Source organism: Dipodomys spectabilis, unplaced genomic scaffold, assembly GCF_019054845.1.
Source record: "Dipodomys spectabilis isolate Male_0828 unplaced genomic scaffold, ASM1905484v1 ptg000054l, whole genome shotgun sequence".
In the NCBI taxonomy this organism is placed as follows: Eukaryota; Metazoa; Chordata; class Mammalia; order Rodentia; family Heteromyidae; genus Dipodomys; species Dipodomys spectabilis.
In genome coordinates, this window is record NW_024870731.1 from 28,725,072 (window position 1) to 28,744,628 (window position 19,557).

Below are 19,557 nucleotides of genomic sequence, written 5' to 3' on the forward strand. Positions count from 1 at the left end.
TTTACTTTCCCCATTTCCCAGTAGAAGTCTAACACCCATGAACACTATCAATATATATATTTTTGCAGAGTTTTCTTTCTTTTGTTCTTTTCTGCCTCTTTACTCTTTTGGCAAATGAATAGCCATAGAAACCTCTAATTCATGTATTCGGGCGATAGAGTGTTAAGGAGCTGCCTGAGTATGTTGAAGAGTCAGAGGGTCAGGTATCAGAATCCACTGTCGCTGTAATAGAGGGTAATGTCACTTTAAGACATGTGATAGTTGAGCCGGGAGGGATGCATTGAAACAGACTACTGCTACTTACCGCACGTATAGCAGCCCAGCGCCTACATTTCGCTGCCTAACTCTGTCCTGACTGCACGGGAGTAGGGCTGGTCTGTCCGTCAGTGACTGTACACTGATTCTCATCAGGACACTAAACAGTACCGCACCATCATTTCAAAGGTCTCGTCAGGCAGGGGTGACGCCAGGAGATGATTTAAAGGTGAAAATGACAAGGTTTCCACCCCTCAAACCTTGGTTCTTTTTCTGACAACACAGTCTGATCAAGCCTGAGCCCGATGTCTTCTTTATTGTGGAGATAGGATCGGAAGAGAAACACCTTTTTTTTTTTAAATTCCTGATAAAGAAGATTGTTGGGAAGCTCTTTCTTTGAACATCTCAGAATTGTGGCACAGATGGATTTTAAAAAGTGTTAGATCTTTCCAATGAACACTAATAGAGTACTCTGCTCTTGGCTGGATTTTTCAGGTAAGAAGCTTCTTTAAAGATTTTTTAAGATTCAGAAAGCAGAAAGAGTACAGTGTGGGGCTGGAAGGGTGGTTTGGGGGGAAAAAAAGAGAAACACTTATTCACATTGAAATGAGCTCTCTGTAAGAGAAAGCAGCTCAGAGCCTCTAGGAAGCCTCCCAAGTCAGGCTGAGAAGGAAAGAAAGTTAAATGAAAAAAAAAAAAAAGAAAAAGACAAAAAAAATGTTGCTAAAAAAAGTCAAGTTACAGCAATCTGTGTGACTACTAACATCTAGATGGGTAAAAAAAATGAGAGAGAGAGGAGAGAGAGGAAGAGAGAAAGAGAAAGAGAAAGAGAGATCACTGAAGAACTGTTAAGTTTGAGGAGGATTTGTTCAAGTTTAAATTAATTCCTGGTGCCTTTTAGCAATGATTCCCAAGCTGTGAATGCATGCTATAGTCACCTCTGTTTTATCTTTCTATCATGTGCAGGTTCTTCTTCGTTATTTTTTTAAGCCTAAAATAAAATGAAATCATTTTAAGATTCACAGGAGGGGGTGTTACTGTTTATCTCCACGGAAGGGAACGTAGCTATTGTTTTTTTTCCTGGTAGTTTTGGAAACAATGAGGCGAGGCATGTTGTATATAAAAGTAAACAGTGGGTATTGGGACTAATTAGAAAGTGAGTGGTCCAGCTGAACCACAGACAGGGTCCTGGTGGCACCATGCTGTAGAGAATAATGTTTTTCTACTTTGCACTTAATTATAGTTGTCATCATTTCTCAATTATACTCCTAAGACCTTCTCGAAAGATTCAACTTCTAACACCCCCTCATTATCCTGAATTATATGCTCATATACATATATGTGTATAATGTACACTTTTGCTTGCAGCACCAAGATCCCGGGTTTTGAAAGACTGCCACTTTTCATAAATAAAGAGGCCACCCTGGGAGGTCACTGCCGGGGTTTTTAATGTAGAGTTGAAAATTCTTGAAGGGTATGATTTGACAGTGGGAAGGGGAAAAAAAACATAATTAAATTGCCCAGCACTTTCTACCTAAGAGCAAAGCATACACTGAACTGGATTCTTGTGTGGGAACATGCCTCCAATCACTAGCTGATGCTTCAAGTTTGATTAATTTGGCAAGGCGAAATGCAGCATAAGGTGTTGTTTGAGGGATGGAACAATATGTAGCAGCATTGTGTCTCTGTAGCTACAACGGCTCTCAGAGGTGAAGATAAGACTGTCAAAGTTTCAGCGCCTAAGAAAAGGTATATGTTCATCCATAAATACATACACCACCTGTATATGCATATTCATCGACACTATGCAACAAATGCTTTAGTTGAATCTTAACAGGCAAAGCAATACTGTAAATTATGGTTCGCTCTAGGATACAGGCATAGATTTTACACCTGAAACTCAGTCTGGCTGAAGACAATTCCTTCTGATTTTTTTTTTTCTTTTTTAAAGTCCAGCCAGAAAGATTGGTTCTATCAGGAGATTACAACATGCCTCTGAGAAATGATTACTTAGTTTAGAAGGCAGCATTGCGATTAAAAATTCATGACTGTAGAATTAAAAAAAAAAAAAAAGGAACCCACTCTGTCTTTCCAGGCTTATGTCAGACTTGCAATGAAGTTAGAACGAACAGGAGTCTGCAGCTCTGCGAAGAACCATAGTTTTCAGAGTATTGTGAAAATTGGATCTTTTTAAATGCTAGCCTAAATAATAGTACAAAAATTACATCTAAATCTCAATTTTTAAAAATTGTAGGTTTTTTTTTTTTTGGCCATCCTGGGAGCTTTCATATACAGAACTTAAAGACTGTATTTATGACCTTCTTGGAAGAGGTCTTCCTTCAGTAAGCTCAACTTCCTGGCTATGACCTCTGCTAGATCATGACGTGGGGCTCTACCAGGAGCAAAGGGACCTGAGGACTGAGATCTCTCTTCTTCCCTGGTGATGCTGATGGAGCTGGGGGCTCGAAGCGAGGGGTAACTTTGACATACATCTATACGCACCTATGTATTTTTGTCTCATGTTCTTTGTAGAGAATGGCTATGGTCTCTGCCATGTCCTGGGTCCTCTACTTGTGGATAAGCACGTGTGCGATGCTGCTCTGCCATGGATCCCTCCAGCATACTTTCCAGCAACACCACCTGCACAGACCAGGTAAGGTAGTCACTGACTCTGCTGCAGCCTCCTGTAGGATCACCTTGGTCTCCTTGGACAGATGATGGAATGCAAGGGACGGAGGACGCTACAATGTGGGCAGCTGGCTTCTGAATTCTAATACCTATTTATTATAGGCTGTATGCTTGGGGGGGGATAGTGTGTGTGTGTGGGGGGGGAGATGGAGCGGGGTCCAGAAGGCCTTGGAGGTGCTTCTATTAATTTCTCAGACAAGGTACATTTCTTGACATAACTACACTCTCTCCTCACATGCTTAGAAGTAGAAGTGATTCTTCCTGGGTATGCTCTGGGGAATCGCAACATACAACTCCCAAGAGTTGTGGAGGCTTTAGGGAAGGAAAGTAGCATCTTTTCGAGTCTGTTCCTGGGGTGCACATTAAAAAACAAAACAAAACACAGAGCAACAATGTAGATACTGTGATCTCACAAGTCTCCATGTCACCAACATTTTTGTGAAAGCATTAGCCCCTAAAACGAACTTTAGGGGCAAAGTTGTCAATGGAAAGGAATGAAAAGTGACAATTTCTTGTCGACCTTCATGTGCTTGCTTTCCTTCCCTTTCCTTTCTATTTTTCTAAGTACCTTCAGTGATGGCTGTTTTTATTTTCTTTGCCCTGTACTTTTTTTTTGGGGGGGGGATGGTGGGAGGGGACAGTTTCAGGAACAAGTTCTCTCAGTGAGATTCCCCCCTCCTGTCCCCCCCTCCCGTCCCGCTCCCCCCCCCCCCCCACTGAATTTTTACTTCCACATCATTTTACCTTCTACCTCATCTTGGCCTTCATTCTTCAGTCTGGATTGTTCCTCTCTCTCGGGCTGGCTTCCTCCTGACAAAGTCCCTCCGGGTTGGATTGCTCTTACCTTCTCTGGGTTCTCCTGACGATCTCCTGCCATTTCCTTGGGCGCTTCTGCCTTGGCCATTTTTGTGTTCTCATTGCACGCCCTCCCTCCTCCTGCTCCACCCAACCTCTGCTGCCCAAGTGCAGCGCCTCTGGGGACCAGTTGCGCGCCCAAGTTTGGAGTCCTCGTCCTGCTGCTCCTGCAGCGTCCCCCCTCCCACTCCCCCCCCCCCCCCAATCCCTTCTGCCCTCCGACTTCCTCTTCCTTCAGGTCCAGCCTGGACTGCGCTGCTGCTGCTGCTGCTGCTGCTGCTGCCGCCGCCTTTCCCTAGCCAGGCAGCTGGCCTGGACCAGGGGATGCTGACCCTGCGCTCTTCCCGCACAGCCCGGCAGCAGCTGCGCCTCTTGCTACCTGGAGCTGGGGAACGGGGCGGGGGGCTCAGCTTCCAGGTTGGAGCTGGCTGAGCCGAGCACGCACTGCACAGCTCACCCAGCCAGCAGCTCGGTGTTGCCGGGCTGCAGGCGGCTCGCTAGCTGCAGGCTTGCTCGGGAGGGAGAGGAGGAGGTGGGGCTGTGTGCGCTCCAGGCTGAGGCCTGGGGCCCTCCAGCAGCCCTCCAGCGTCCCAGCTTCCCCAGCTCTGGGTCCCGGAGGGAGGCGGGCAGGGGAGGCCAGGGGGCGCTGGTGTATGTGTGCAGGTGGGCATGGAAACGAGAGTTGTATTTCTGCATCCAGGGTCCAGAGCCTGATGCAAGGATGGTGGGTCGATTGGTTTGTCTGTCTGTCTGTCTGTCTGTCTTCACTGTAAAGGTGGAGGGTTACAAACGGGGCGGGGGGGGGGGGTGTCCCCAGGTTATTTCCAAATATATAATCGCCCATCTGTCCTGGCAATGTCTTTGAATTGTGATGTGGAAAAAGAAATCTGTGATTTTTCGTGATAGTACCCCCATTATTAATGTTCTCAGGATTAATTCGCATTGTTCTTTATGCAAATGAGGGCAATTTGCTGACGTTGCAGAGAGGCTGAGTAACTAATCTGAAGACACACAGCACATACCTGTCCTTGGAAGTCAGGTTGGGTTGAGGCCACAGCCCGAACGGAGTCTACCAGAGTCAATAGGAGTAGAGGGGAACACCACTTAGGGTGCAAATGATAGGGCCTGGAAGCCTCCCTTTGAAGCCGAATTATATATTTCATGTAATTTGTTAAACTTTCAGGTTAATATAATACATGCACGCAGTGAGCCCTTCTGAGAATGGTTCTGCGTGCGCGGTGGAGGGGTGGAGGGAGGCATTAAAGATTGTCCCTTAGTATTCCTGACTTCTCTTCCCTTAACGAATTTCCCCCTTCTGAAGATAACTTGGGGCTGCAAACAAAATAACTTCCTAGAAAATATTTTGTAAACTTCTTCACAAATAGAGATGAGTGACTTCTGGCTTCATAGATGTTCAGATCAGAGATATTGAACGAGTCAAGTTGTTGCTCATGTGGCTAATAATCCACATAGAATAATGGACAGAATAATACCCTGTTTGACTTTTCAAAAATCTCATGCTGTTTGTTTCAGTGGTAAATAGCCAGAAAAGACTACCAAGTGCCACAAGGTTATTGTATAGTCTACGTATATAATCATGAAATACAGTCATTCGCTGTGGTCATTTACATACATTTTTTTTTTTCTGTCAACCAGTTGTTACAGGTTTTTTGGTGGGGTATTTATGAATGTTATGTGTCATAATGAAACTCATATCTCTCGGGGCTAATTCTTGTATTGCCATATTTTTTAAATTGAGAAACTCATTGTATTCCAAATCTGTTGCCTACCTAAAAAGATTGCTTCTTATAAATCAATGCAAAAATCAAATTGTATCTCCAATATTCCAAGAAACTTAACATTGAAATCAACCCCAGGCCCAAATACTAATACCTCTGAGGCCCTTCCTGACCTTACTGTTGAAATGATGAGACAGTAAATGCCTTCTTTTCCATACAGTCAGATTACAGTGATTTCATGCTGGCAGTGTACTGGTCCTGTGAAACATGATTATTCAACTTTTTTGCTTTTCCACAACAGCTGCAAAGATTAAAGTGATAGATCTTTGTCAGAGCAAAAGTCTAGATTGTTTCAGTCAGACCCTTTAATACAATCATCTGTTTTGATTCTCTAAGTGAAAATATGCTTTGTCTGATGAGACTTGTGGCATTTCCCTCTGGGCCTCTTAAATCTTCAGGGACACTAATAAAATGTGTATGCAGACAGGAAGAAATCAGGACCTGTTATTTGGGACAATCCCACCCCAAAATGAGCAAATAAATAAATAAATAGCCGAACAAATGGGGGGGGGGTGGGGGTGGAATAAAGGAAACACGTAATCTTATTTTCCCCAATTGCTTAAAACAAGTGGTATGATGAGAAAAAATGAGGCCCCAAGCAGACCCTGAGCTCTGCTACATTTGCCTAAGCTTGAAAAATCACCTCTTTCATAAAGCAAGAACAGGCAGACTGCACATGCATACCAAGTATTCGGAGAAATGTGCAAAATGACAAATCTTTCACTCAGAGCCCTGAATGAAGGGAGAGAGAGTTCTTTCCAGCTGCCTTCTTACCTGCTTAGGCCTGGCTGTCCCCTCCTCCTCTCCCCAGCCTCTTACAGGCAGTTTTCCTGTCCCCTCCACCGCAAGATTGATGGGGTTCCGATTGCAAGCAGCCAATTTCAGTCTCTTACGAAATAATCCACTACACTGACAGATGAGTGGAATTTGACACAATGTTTCCCTCCTTCAGACTGCTACACCTGGCTGGCACCCGCCAGCCAGGGTCCTTCAGGGGAAATGGTTAGAGATTTGGGTCCATTTCTGCTGTCATAACATGAAATTAGGAGAATGCTTTGGTGGGGGCATGGATTTGTGATCTGTCTTCTTTCTCTATGCAGTGGGTCTGTACACAAACAAAATGAGAATATGTTAACTAGAAAATTGGCTCATTTTAATGTATTTGCCCGCAGCCCCTAAGTACTTTCTATTTTTCATATTTATGGTATTAGGAACGCACCATTTATTTCCAGTTACTCCCTAGTTAAGGGAGATTAAAACAGTCAATCAAAGGAAAGTGAAATTTAAGATTACATAAATGAGTAAAACGTGCTATTGATGAACAGAGTCATAATTTCAATAATTTAATATTTGGCTAGATGAAGTTTTTATGTGGGAATTATATAAGACGTTACCGTAACAACTTGAATATCTAGTATATCTTTGCTTTCTCCCTTCCCTTAGAAGACCTATAGGAAGCAGTTAATTTTTAAAAGAAAATTTAGAGGAAACAGTGGAGACTCAAAGGTATTTATGTGTGCTTTGTTTCTTGTAATGGAATAGAGTCTCAACTCTCAATGATCATAAACATTCATGTAGCAGGTGATAAAGGAGGAATGGTTTACCAAATGTAGCTTTCTGTTTTAAAATTAGCTTTTTTAATCTTCATGAACATATGAACAATGACAGCAGTTTTAATGGCTACATAATTTGGGGACTGCAGTGTGTGTATGTGTGTGTATGTCCCTGAAATATAATAAAATATAGATCATCTCCAAACTCACTTAATGAAAGGATTCTTAAAGGCCTTTAGTAATTTAAAATTATACCAATGAATTACACTACATAAAATGCTGTATCTAATAATTTTAAGTATCCAACAAATCACTTTTCTTCGGTCACTGCAGTTTTATTGAGAAAGTTATCTGGAAGATTGAATAGAATTATATATGTAATTTATGTTTGCTAAGCTTTAAAACTATATTAGGTAAACTATGTAGGTATATTCATCTATGAATTATATACTGAACATAACCATCCATTTTCAACTGTGATTTCATTTTCTAGTCCTAGGACTTGAACTCAAGGCCTGGGTGCTAGCCCTGAGCTGCTTTTGCTCAAGGCTAGCACTCTACCACTTGAGCCACAGCACTACTTCTGGCCTTTTCTGAGTAGTTTAATCGAGATAAGAGTCTCACAGACTTTCCTGACTGGGCTGATTTCCAACCAAGATTCTCAGATCTCAGTCTCCTGAGTAGCATGAGCCATGGGCACCCAGCTTAAACTGTTGTATATTTTGATAAATTAAAACAAAACATTCTTATATGACTTACATTTATTTTTACCTTACCACTCAAATTTACTTTATAGACAGCTACTTAGGAAATATGCATTAGGATACCAAGATACATTACAGTAAATGGTTGTTTCATAATTTGAAGGTAAGGGAAATGGTAATTCAGTGGTTGCTTTTCAAGAATGCCTACCAGAGCCAGCTTGCTAAGCGTAGTGAATTGGTCTAAGGATTAGAGCAGACAGGTTGTTATTTGGTATAAGCCGGTGCTACTGATAATCCATTGATCATCTGCTTGATGATATTGACCTCATCCCAGAGCCAAAGTGGAGCTATGGATTTTTGATAAAACCCTAAAATATAAAGCCCAAGTAGTGGTGCAAATAACTATTCCGTTTGCTCCCATAAACTGGTAAGAGAATTGTTATAATACTCTGTAAGGTGTAGTTAATTCCAGTTCAAGTTTGTGGCATCCATTCATAACAATAGATATCATACCTGTGCAAACAAAAATAAGTAAACATTAGTTATCAGTGGCTAACTTCTTAAAGATAATTTAAGGTGATACGAACTTCAACAAACTACTTTTGAATTTAAGCATAAAAAAACTCATAGTCCTAATATTCACTGAAATTAAGATTTTTCGAAAGCAATTTAGTAACGTCCTCTCCAAACGTGATAAGTGTAAATTTGGCATACACTTCTACTTCTAGATGGTTAGGGTAAGAAAATTATTGGGCAAGTGTGAAAAATATATAGGTATATTAAGGAATGGAAATTGCGATAATAATTTTAAATTGAAAAAAACCCAGAAGTTAAAGATGTATCCAAATGGACAATTGAAATGTGACCCATGACAGTCCCTCCACCCTCTATCCCCCACCCCCACCCTTTTAACCTGCCAATGGTACAAGGGGTGAAGGCTGCAAAGGAGGAGATTTATTGGTTTTGTTCATGTGCAACCCCCTCCCCCCATATTGATGACCGAAAAAAACAAGGTGACAAAGAATCCACTTCACCATAATTTTGGAGAACTAAGTTATATTAGCATTTACACAAAGAATATCAAAGAAGTATAAACTTTCTTTCTCTACTATTTTTTAAATTTAGTGAGAGAACTGAAATGGCTGACCTTTTTTTTTAACCTCTTATAAATCTATGGGGTTTTTGTTGCATTCATTTAGTATGAAACATCTATTGTATTTAACAAAAAGAAGCTTAAAATATTAGCTGTAGGGTCTTAATAATAAAAGTAAAAACATACCGCACAGTGTTTCTCAGTGGGGATAAAGGAGCGATAAAGGTGGGAAAGTATCATGAGACATTTTTTCCTTTTAAGAGCCTGAGTCTCATGCAGTGTCTAGGCTGGGACTATTCAAATTACAGTTTGTGAAACATTGTTCCTTCAAACGCCCCTTGGAAAAGAGGGGTTGATTAACTTCTAGGGAGGTGTTCACTGGGGCATGTCTTTTCCAGGACAAGACATCGGCCAAAGTATTCTCAAAATTAAAATTTTCTAAAATTTTCCATGACTTAAAAAAATGCAGACATCCACAATAAAAAATAAAAATTAAAAAAAAAAAACGCAGACATCATCTACACTGCATATCGGGATCACATGTATTGAAAAGTGAGAGTCAAACAAGTCTGGAATCCTGTTGTCTTTGTTCTTTATTTCTACTTCTGATATACTTGGCTTATAGTAGGTGCTCAGACAACATTTGTTACATCATTAAGGAAGAGAGCAATGATATTTGGGAAGGGTTCAAACTCCACTAATTATTACTACTTATGTGAATATAAGGATGTGTGTGTGTATGTGTGTGTGTGTGTGTGTGTGTGTTTGCACTTTGGAGACCACTCAGCTGTGGAGCGATATAGAACACTGAATGAGTGTATAGTATGTATGTGCATGGGTGTACATATTTTGGTGTAAACATTTGGCTCAGTTCAATATTTGACAGCGTTCCTTTAATCAAAAGAATCACATAGACTTTACAAGTATGCACTTATTAATATAAAACATGTAGAATAAAGTACATATAAATGTGTTTTAACTCCCTAAAGATTTTCTGAGCTTTTTTGCATTCATACAATTAAAAACAAAATCGTATAAGGATGGTCTTGAGGGACTGAAAAAGAAACTTCTCTTAGCAAGTAAGAAGAGGCCTTTAACTTTCCAAGTATTTTGATTGCAAGAGAAAAATTATTACTATTATTATTTTTAGCAGAGAGAGCCTGAAGCTAGACAAGCAACTTTCCCCATCTTTAGGGTAATGAGAAAATGAATCATTTTATTAATAGTTTATTTAAAGTAATTGAATTTCTCCAAAGATAATGTCCTCAAAGCACATAGGGATATCTTAGCTCACTAGTTCTTTTTCCTTTCCTATTTTCATGCAACAAAGGTCCTGAGAAATAAAAGAGAAGGTGTTTTTTTTTTTTTTTTTTTTTTTGGTTTTTGTTTTTGATGTGGGGGCGGGTGGAGATTTTCTCTCAGAACATAGAGTGAATGCTCAGATGTGTATTCATTAGGAGCCTCTTTGCTTAATGTATAGAAGGAGTCAAGCCAAGTGTTACTCTGAGGCCAGAAGAGCAGAAAACCACCCATCTCTGCTCCCAGCTGTGGCTACTGTTCTAGTCACACTTCTACCTACATTTACCTTTATGCCATCTTGGCTAGATCTTCATTCTAGGATGCTTCTCATTATTCGGTAGGAAGTCTAAGCCAACCAAATCTTTACACATCCTGATGAGTTTTCTTGTTTCTCACTTGTGGACTGGACCAGCTGAGTTATATGCTTTGAAGCGAATATAAGATGTTAGCTCTCAGATTTAGATGAACAACTTAAATGGTACATCAATAGTACATCAATGCTCCCGATATTAACTGCATATCCTGGGTTAGCACCATGGGGTTCCAAGATCATACTTTCCACTGAATAAAATATTGGGTAGCTATTCCATACATGTCTGTGAATCAAACAGGCTTTCCCTAAACATGAGGCTTTATATCCTTTTAAAATCCCAGTATTGGGGATGGATACAGATGACACTGATCAAGGTGCATTGTACTCAAAACCTGACTTATTAAATTGAAACCTCACTGTAAACCAAATAATAACAATAACGTGGGTGGGAATGGACCACAGTGAGCCTTGTAACATATCCATTGACAATGAGGAAAGAGCACAAGGTAGGAGTCAGAAGCTGCAGCTTTCAGAATCTCCCTACAGTTGTCAGCTTGCAAGGATCCCAGTGGCAGGGCCGGCAGGAATCAACAATGTGCATTCTGTGCCAAGGAGGTGACCCGTACGTTCCATTAACAGTGATGTATAGTCTGTCATATGATGAAGCTCTAAGCTGCCTGAAGATCTGATTTATTCATTTTATCCATCTTCTGTTGCAAGGTTCCGCGCAAAATTACCTTCGTATATTTAAACAACGAAAACAAAAGCCTCTGGCTGAGATATTTGGAAACGCGTCTCTACGATTTCACAGGTGGTCAAGACAAAGACCTTCAAGGGTAACTGGTGGAAACAGCCTGGGGGCGAGGCATGAGGCAAGGTCCAAGGCCCAAGCAATCCAAGACTGTCTGCACATCCTTAGCTTCCCCAGAGTCAGTTTCAGTGTGAGCAGATCACCAACATATTTGCAGGCAATCCAGAACCTTAGAATTTTATACTTAATTTTCTTGCCTTGTAAATGTCAGGTGGGCCACGTGAAACTTGATTGAGAGCTGCCTTGTTCCTGCAGATTTTCAGTGTCAAACCTCAGACAAGATTATCTGCAGCTCCAACATTTTATGATTCCTAAGACAATTTAGCAAATATCTTTATGCAAGCAGCCTGGGGAGAGAAAAGGGCAGTAAGATCCAAAGGGGAGTTTCTGGGCACATCTGTCTTGGCTTGGTTTAAAATTATGTACACATGTTCGGCCTTTCCCTAGTTAGGCTTAACAGGCTGAAACTCGCAATCTGAGCTCCTTGTTTGTAGCTGAATTGTATTGCTGGGGTTCTGGTAAGCATAGAGCTTTATATAAATGAAACCAATGTTCAAATCAGAGGTCTCAGTTGACTCAGCTTTGAAAAATCAATTAATTTTCTTGTAGATTAAGGTTTGGGAGAAATGGTAATCAGTAAATGTAATAAAATAGAAGTACCAGACAGCACAGTGATGCCTATATATATAAAAAAACTCTTAATTTAATACTTTATATTAAAGTTCTCAAAATCTAGTTCGCAGCCTAGAGAGAATTATAAGTATATCTTGAAAGCTAAGGTTTTTTTTGTGGACAAATGATTTAAGATTTTATATGTATTCATTTTGTATAATAATAAAGGCTACTTATTAGCAAACCAACTATTCTACTGGAAATGACATGTAACTAAAGTTTACTGAGCTTTCTTAATTTATTATCCTACTAAAAAAACTGACTACCAGCTCTTGGAAACATGCATGCAAATAATTAGAATTCATCCAGTTTCAGGAAGGCTAATTTGTTATCACCATATCATGAGTGGTGTCTTAAGTTGTTAGTGATTTTCAATTGCTGTGGTTGGTCCTTGTTTTTTTTTAATTATAAATTAGTGTTGGTTTAGTTTCTTCATTACCAATTAAGGTTTCTGTGGACAGGTTGGTTAACCCTATAGCATGAATAATGCATATTTGCATATGTTTTGTTGTAAAGTTGTTGAACGCTAGACAGTAAGTCATTTCTGAATTGTGGCCTAGAAATAGTTTATCTATGTTCTTATTGCTAGCAATGTATGGCTCGTCAAGTCTACCTGGCCTATATGGTGATACTTGTATAGCAACATGATTTGTACATGGTCTGTGAACCTCAACAACATATTTTCATGGTGTGAAATATTTTTCTTTTATTCTTATGCCAATGGGGAAACATTCTATAAAAACACATGAATAGGAAGTGGCGTTGTAGCTCAAGTGGTAGAGCACTAGCCTTGACCTGAAGAGCTGAGAGACAGGCCCAGAGTTCAAGGCCCATGACTGACAAAAAAAACAAAAACAAAAACTCACACGAATAGGCTCATGATAGCAATCAGTGATTCATATATACATATACTTCTCCTCTAGGCATTTATCACCCAAGAAAAAAAGAGATTCAATGTGATATGCTCCAGAAAATTTGAAGTTAGCTTTTATCAAGAACTTTTAAGTAGTGACCAATGTTGGGAAGCTCAAATAAAATAAAATAGATGCTATAGGGAAACGTAAATAAATCAGGCCCCTTTTTCTGAAATGAAATGATAAAAGACATGAGGACATACTACTGGGAAGGCTTGCAAATGAGGCCTTATTAAATTGAACTCTGTGAGTGCCTTCTTACATCTTTTCATCTGTTGCAAATGCAAGTTGCCACATCTCGGAGAGGTGCAGTTGAATCAAGGTCACTGGGTAAACATGTGTAGGGCAGCATTTTTGACAGCTGCTCCTAAGATTGTTTAAAAGGAAGAGCAAATTTATGGCATGCATGTTGCCAATCTCTGGCCTTTCATCTATGATGAGCCCACATAATCAATAACTGATTTTTTCCTCTGCAGTTGTGATTTTAAAGTCTTTCTCAGTCCGTCTTTGGCTCTACCTAGTGATTGATTGAAGGGGAGAGTTTTAGCCATCTCTGATGTAGTTTAATTAGCTAGCCTTCTCCAGAGTTCCTCCCTTATCTGGAAAAAAAAATCATGCCATAATACTCTTTTCATTAAAACAATAAGAAACCAACTTTAATCAAATGTAACTGGAAATAGCGCTGAGAAAGATTAAGAGTGGCAGATTTAACCCAAGGCAGTAGCAAAGGTGGGGGCAGAATCCCTGACGAGCTAGAAGTCCAATCTTAGTTAAAGAATATTTTGTATCATTCCATTAAAGACAATGTAAGAATCTTTTCCTTCAATCTGAAAACACCTGAATCTCCTTGGATGGCTGCTTTACCAGTCAGACAGCTGCTTTATCATTGCATAGTGGTGATCGTAGAAGTAACAGCAGATAGAAGGAAAGAGTCAGCCTCATAATGAAAAGCAAATCAGTAAATTATCAAAGATGCAACAACCATACTCTGGCCAGACTCTTTGTGACCTGTAAGCTCAATATACCTTTCCATCATTGTTCTTTATGCAGTAAAGGGCATAGTATGTCACTGGTGTTGATTTTAAATGACTGATTTTTAAAAATATAAATATAGATCTGTGCTATTACTGGGGCTTGAACTTAGGACCTGGTCGTGGTCCTTTAGAGTTTTTGCTCAAGGTTGGTGCTCTGCCACTTGAGCCACAACTATAGTTCTGACTTTTTTGGTAGTTAATGGGAGATAAGTATCTAAAGGACTTTTCCTGCTAGGGCTTTTTTCAAACTGGGTCTTCAGAGCACAGCTTCCTGAGTACCTCAGATATTCTGTTATACTTAAAATGAAGCTATAAATAATTCACTCAGGGAAAGAATTCCCTTTAGTTACAGTCTAATTTTTTTAAATAAATTATTGGTGCCATTCTTATTTGTTATATAAAAGGGAGATGTATCTCTTTAACTGAAAACTTAAGAAGAATAACCATTATTATAAAGAATAATTATTATTTAACATACAACAGTGTAAAAGTTGATATTTGACAAATGTTTATTGGTACAGGGGCTTAGACTCAAGGAATTATGCTTTCCCAGTAATAATAAAATGGCATTTTGTTATAACCCTCTATTTGTCACTGAAATTCCCATTAGGTCTTAAGTCCACACCCTGGGAGAGTGTTGTAGTCTAGAAGTGCAAGAAAGTGTGGGGAAGCACACAGGATAAATGAATACTTCCTGAAAGACAGACAGACAGAAAGACTAAATGGACAAATAAACGAAACAAGACAGACTGAACAAATCAACAAATCAGTTAATATTTTGTTTAATTTTCAAAGTAACCTTGTGAGGTTTCAGAATACCCTTCCATTTTGAAAATGCAAATGTATAAGTTAACTTGTTTGAGGTCATCTAACTTGGGAGGGCAATCTAAGGGGTTTTCCACTGTCTATGTATTAACTCAGGTTACTAAGTGTCTGGTGTATGCAACCCCCCCACCCCCCCCCCCCCATGTGGAAAGTTTCTTACGCTCATATTTGATCTGCCACACAGACACACATGGCCACTAGGACTTTCCCTGTTGTCCAAACACAGCATACTATTAAAAACATAATGCTGAAAATTAGAAGAAGAGTTGAGTGGTGCACAAGGTCTTAGTTATGTGTTTTCCATCCAAGCCAATGGCTATTTTTAGAATTATCTTCATGGTAGCCTTAATCCACTGAAATTACACAATCAATTTGCATGCAAATTGTTTTGCTATGGTTTTGAGTATTGCAGTGGAGTAACCGTTTACTCTTCATTTACTGGGTAGACTGTCCTGGATAAAGGCATGCTTTCTTTTTATTTTTGGTTGAATGACAGGTACTTTTTGTTTTTGTGTGTGCTGGTACTAGGGCTTGAACTCAGGACCTGGGCACCATCAAGTAGCTTTTTGGCTCAAGGCTGGTGCCCTACCACTTGAGCCAGAGCTCTGTTTTAAGTTTTTTTTTCATGCTTAATTGGGGATAAATACCTCATGGACTTTCCTGCCCAGTCTGGCTTCAAACCACAGTCCTCACATCTCAACCTGAGATTATAGGTGTGAGCCACGGGCACCTAGTGCTTTGCAAGTTATTTTTACAAAGCGTTTGTTGCCAAATGATTTTCCCATCTTCTGGAAATCCATTGGTTCTCCACACAGAGAAGCAGCAGCACAGGACAAATCTACATTTATTAGATTCGATCTCAGTGTGGATTTTCTGTGATACTTAAAATGAAGTTATAAATCATTCACTCGGGGAAAGAATTCTCTCCAACTACAATCTAACTTTCTTGATAAGATTTCTTGGCATTTATCATGTTGGGACTTTATAAATTATGTAGAATATTGTAAAGTGGGCTGACCTTTCGGGTGAGTGATCAGATTATTTGCAACAGTATCTTTTTGCTAAAATAGTGAATTTGCTGTCGTTCAAATAAAACTTGCTAGACCCAGAACCCAATAACATGTTATGTAGAAATTGCTTAAAAAATCACTACAAATCTGCCTTTCCCATTCCTGTCATCTATTCTAAAAATATTTCTATGCCCTTTATTGGCAAATTCTTGACAAATTATCATTTTCCCAAGGACCACACCACTGCAGACATTGCTAATCAAGTCCAGATTCAACCTCTGAATCTATACAAGATTATTAATCCAGTCATTGGATTATTAAATGAGACAAATGATTTCAGTAGTGACCACCATCACCACCACTAACCACACTCAGGGCAAACATCATCAAGCATCTATGTGCCACATACTCTGAGACTTACCTCTTAGGACTTACCTCTTCAGATGAGATGAGACGTGTCTATTGCTGATCTAGGTTGTTCTTTTACGTAGTTTCCTTAACTCCTCAAGGCAAAGCTATGTTATTCATTTGAAAGTAATGATTGAGTAAGCTAATACATACTAAGCACTTAGAATGAATCCCAGGATAGGGTATATATCCTGTAAGCATAACTTCTTCCTAAAACTTTTGGTGGAGCTGAGGGATCTCTGGCCCCTGGCCAGAGTCAGTCTGGAGAGGGCAACACAGGGTAGTAGGCAAAGGAGGTGTTCAACATCCCTGTCTGCCATTACCACACTGCCCATAAGGGCAGTCATTGACTGCCCATTGACTTTCCCATTTCACCCATCAAATGAGATCCTCTGTTTATAGAATCACTACCTTGCAGGCTTGAATAGAAACTAGAGATGTGTGTTTTATTCTTGAATACCTGTTTTGTGGATTTTTTGTTATGTTTATATGTATGCATGAATGTTAGAGAAAATATAGGATAGCTCATCTGGTTCATACTGATATCTATACTCACAGTATTTTTACTGCATAGAAAAGATGCATACAGAAATTTTGCAACTTGGCCCTGTGAGATGATTCTCCTGTAATCACATTCTAGGGATGGCTAAGCATGAAAATGGTAAGTTTCAGGCTAAAGTAAGCTATGCAGCGAGACCTTGTATCAGAAAAACCAAAACCAAACCAGCCTGGGTGCTGGTGGCTCATGCCTGTAATCCTTGCTACTCAAGAGGCTGAGATCTGTGGATCCTGGTTTAAAGCCAGCTCAGTCAGGAAAGTCTATGAGACCCTTATCTCAAATTAGCTACCTAAAAGCCAGAAGTGGAGCTGTGGCTTACAGTAGTAGAGTGCTAGCCTTGAGCAAAAAAAGTAGTAACAGTACCAGGGCTCTGAGTTCAAGCTCCATGACTGACAAAAATAAATTAAAAAAACCCCTGTAAGTCCCTCATTTGAACTTGTTTAATCATGATTTCATTTGAGTATTTTGATAATAAACCCACAACTTCTTAGGCAAAATATAGCAGTTTTATGATTAATTGCTACTCTGGGATACAGAAGAGTCAGCTATGTGGACAGTACTTAGCAGCGAACTTCCAACAGTTCCCTGTGTATGTAATTCCTGCTTAAGGTACTTTAGTCAAGAAGCTTGATAGTATCTGTGCGATTTCAGATAGTAGGGAAGTTTGCTTAATTAATTTAAACAACTAATGGCTTATTAAAGGGAAATACTCTAAAAATTAGCATTGCTTTTTGCGATGCTCACATGAGAATATCATTTTATTATAATCTTATTAGAATAACAACTTTGCAACTGAAGTTCATACCATGTCTCTAAAGTGTATCAAGTGTTTCGTTCTTTTTTGTCTTCCTTTTTCTTTTTATTATTTTTCAGGTGCTGGGGTTGAATCCGATGGCTTTGTATATGCTAGCTTGTGATTTTTTTTTTTTATCACTGTTAACCCCTTTTCTTTTTGTTTTGTTTTACTGTATTATTCATAAAATAATCTCTTCATTTCTTAAACACAAGACCCAGCTACTCAACGAGGAAACCCAAAGATATACTTATAAACATGATGCTATCTAAATATCCCTGGGATTCATCCCTGGAAACATTTATGTTTTTTTTCCCCAGCTATATTGTTATGGGTATGCTGTATTTCCTATTCTGAATATACAATTGTATCTTTGGATATTGAATTGCCTAGGAAACAGGCAGCCTAATGGTGGTTTGAGCCGTAGCAGAAAGAAAAATAATGAAGAGGTGGTGGTGGTCTGTTTTTTATTTTTTAAGACTCCAGGGAATTTGAGCTAGCATGAGAGAACTTCATGGATAGTTAAAAGGCATGGATTAAAGATATTATAATATGATGGTAAATTTGCAATTAGTGTTTGAGAGTCTTCCAAGATTTGAACCTTATGGGCACTAGCTCACCACTGGAGAGGTCAAAAGCCTTACTGAGCCTTGCTGAGTTCTTTGATAAACTTTATGATCCTTTTTTTTTTTTTTACTGTCCTCATTAACATTCCTCAAAAATGCTGTTAAGTAGATCTGGCAGGCAGTGTATCTGAGTAATTTTAAAATAGTGTAAAGGATTTATTAATTAGAATCTTTTCATGAGTCTATTTGTATTCAATCATGACATTAATACTTTGCCAAAACGAACTATAGTTCATTGTATTTAATTGAATTGTTGAAAACAAGTTAAGGGTAATTTGTTGTTAATGTAAACAGAAAACCCTATTGATATATTTATGTGAATAAAATCTGGTATAAAGTTCTTTCTATGGGCCTATGGTATTATTCATCAACAGAAATATTAAAATGCTAATTCAAGAAGGGAGTCATCATCATAGAATATTTGTGGGTAGAAGTTTTCCATCCTATTTATAATCTTATATATAATGTTAAGTAAATAAATTAGGGTTTCTGACAGGACAGACATCCCTCTTTTCCTACTTTCACCTTTGGGGAGCTACAAGACCCTTTATCTTACTGTCCCTGGATAGGACTGGAGGAAGAAAGGACTAAGATCTACCTCAAGGCTTCTATGAGAAAGAATAGTTCAAATAAGAACAGAAGAATTGGGAGTGGTCTATACCAAGACACAGGACTGGAGTTCAGGCAAGAAACAATTTTTTTTGGCAAAGATAAAGTGCTATTTTTGGTTAAAAAGAGCACTATTTTAGTCAAAACACAAGTTCAATTAGAAAAATCTCAGTAGAAGATGGACCAGTATATGTAGATGCTTTACAGAAGGCAGGAGGCAAAATAGAAGCTGACTGTGGAAAAGAAAAATGATTTGTCATTTCTCTCCATCAATTGTGTTAATTTAGTATATTCCCAAACACTGGTGGCTCTTGCCTATATTCCTAGCTATTCAGAAGTCTGAGATCTGAATATCTTCTTCCAAAGCTATCTCAGGCAGAGAAGTCTATGAGACTCTTAGTTCCAATTAACCAGCAGAAAGCTGGAAATTGAGCCATGATTCAAGTGGTAGAGCACTAGCCTTGTGCAAAAGCTAAGGTCCTGAGTTCAAGCCCCAGTACTGATGCTCATACACAAAAAGATCTAGTATACATGAAATCAAGACTTTTGTGAGTAGTTAATATGTATCTGGAAACTGTGCTAAGCATAATAGATAGATAGATAGATAGATAGATAGATAGATAGATAGATAGATAGATAGATAGATAGATAGATCAGAGATAGATAAATAGATAGATACACACATACATACTTAGATAGATAGATGATGTTAATCCATAGACTTACTCCTATGTTAT

General features: G+C 39.0%; 1 protein-coding gene across 1 annotated transcript in view; it reads left to right on the top strand.

Annotated features, from left to right (window-relative positions):
- The first annotated feature begins 600 nt into the window (after positions 1-600).
- Tafa1 (TAFA chemokine like family member 1) overlaps positions 601-19,557 on the top strand; it is a 476,602-nt gene continuing 457,645 nt past the window's right edge. Inside the window, exons 1-2 of the mRNA XM_042680179.1 lie at positions 601-750; positions 2,788-2,908. Of these exons, the coding sequence (XP_042536113.1) occupies positions 2,791-2,908 (118 nt within the window). The 5' untranslated portion in view covers positions 601-750; positions 2,788-2,790. The remainder of the gene's footprint in view (positions 751-2,787; positions 2,909-19,557) is intronic.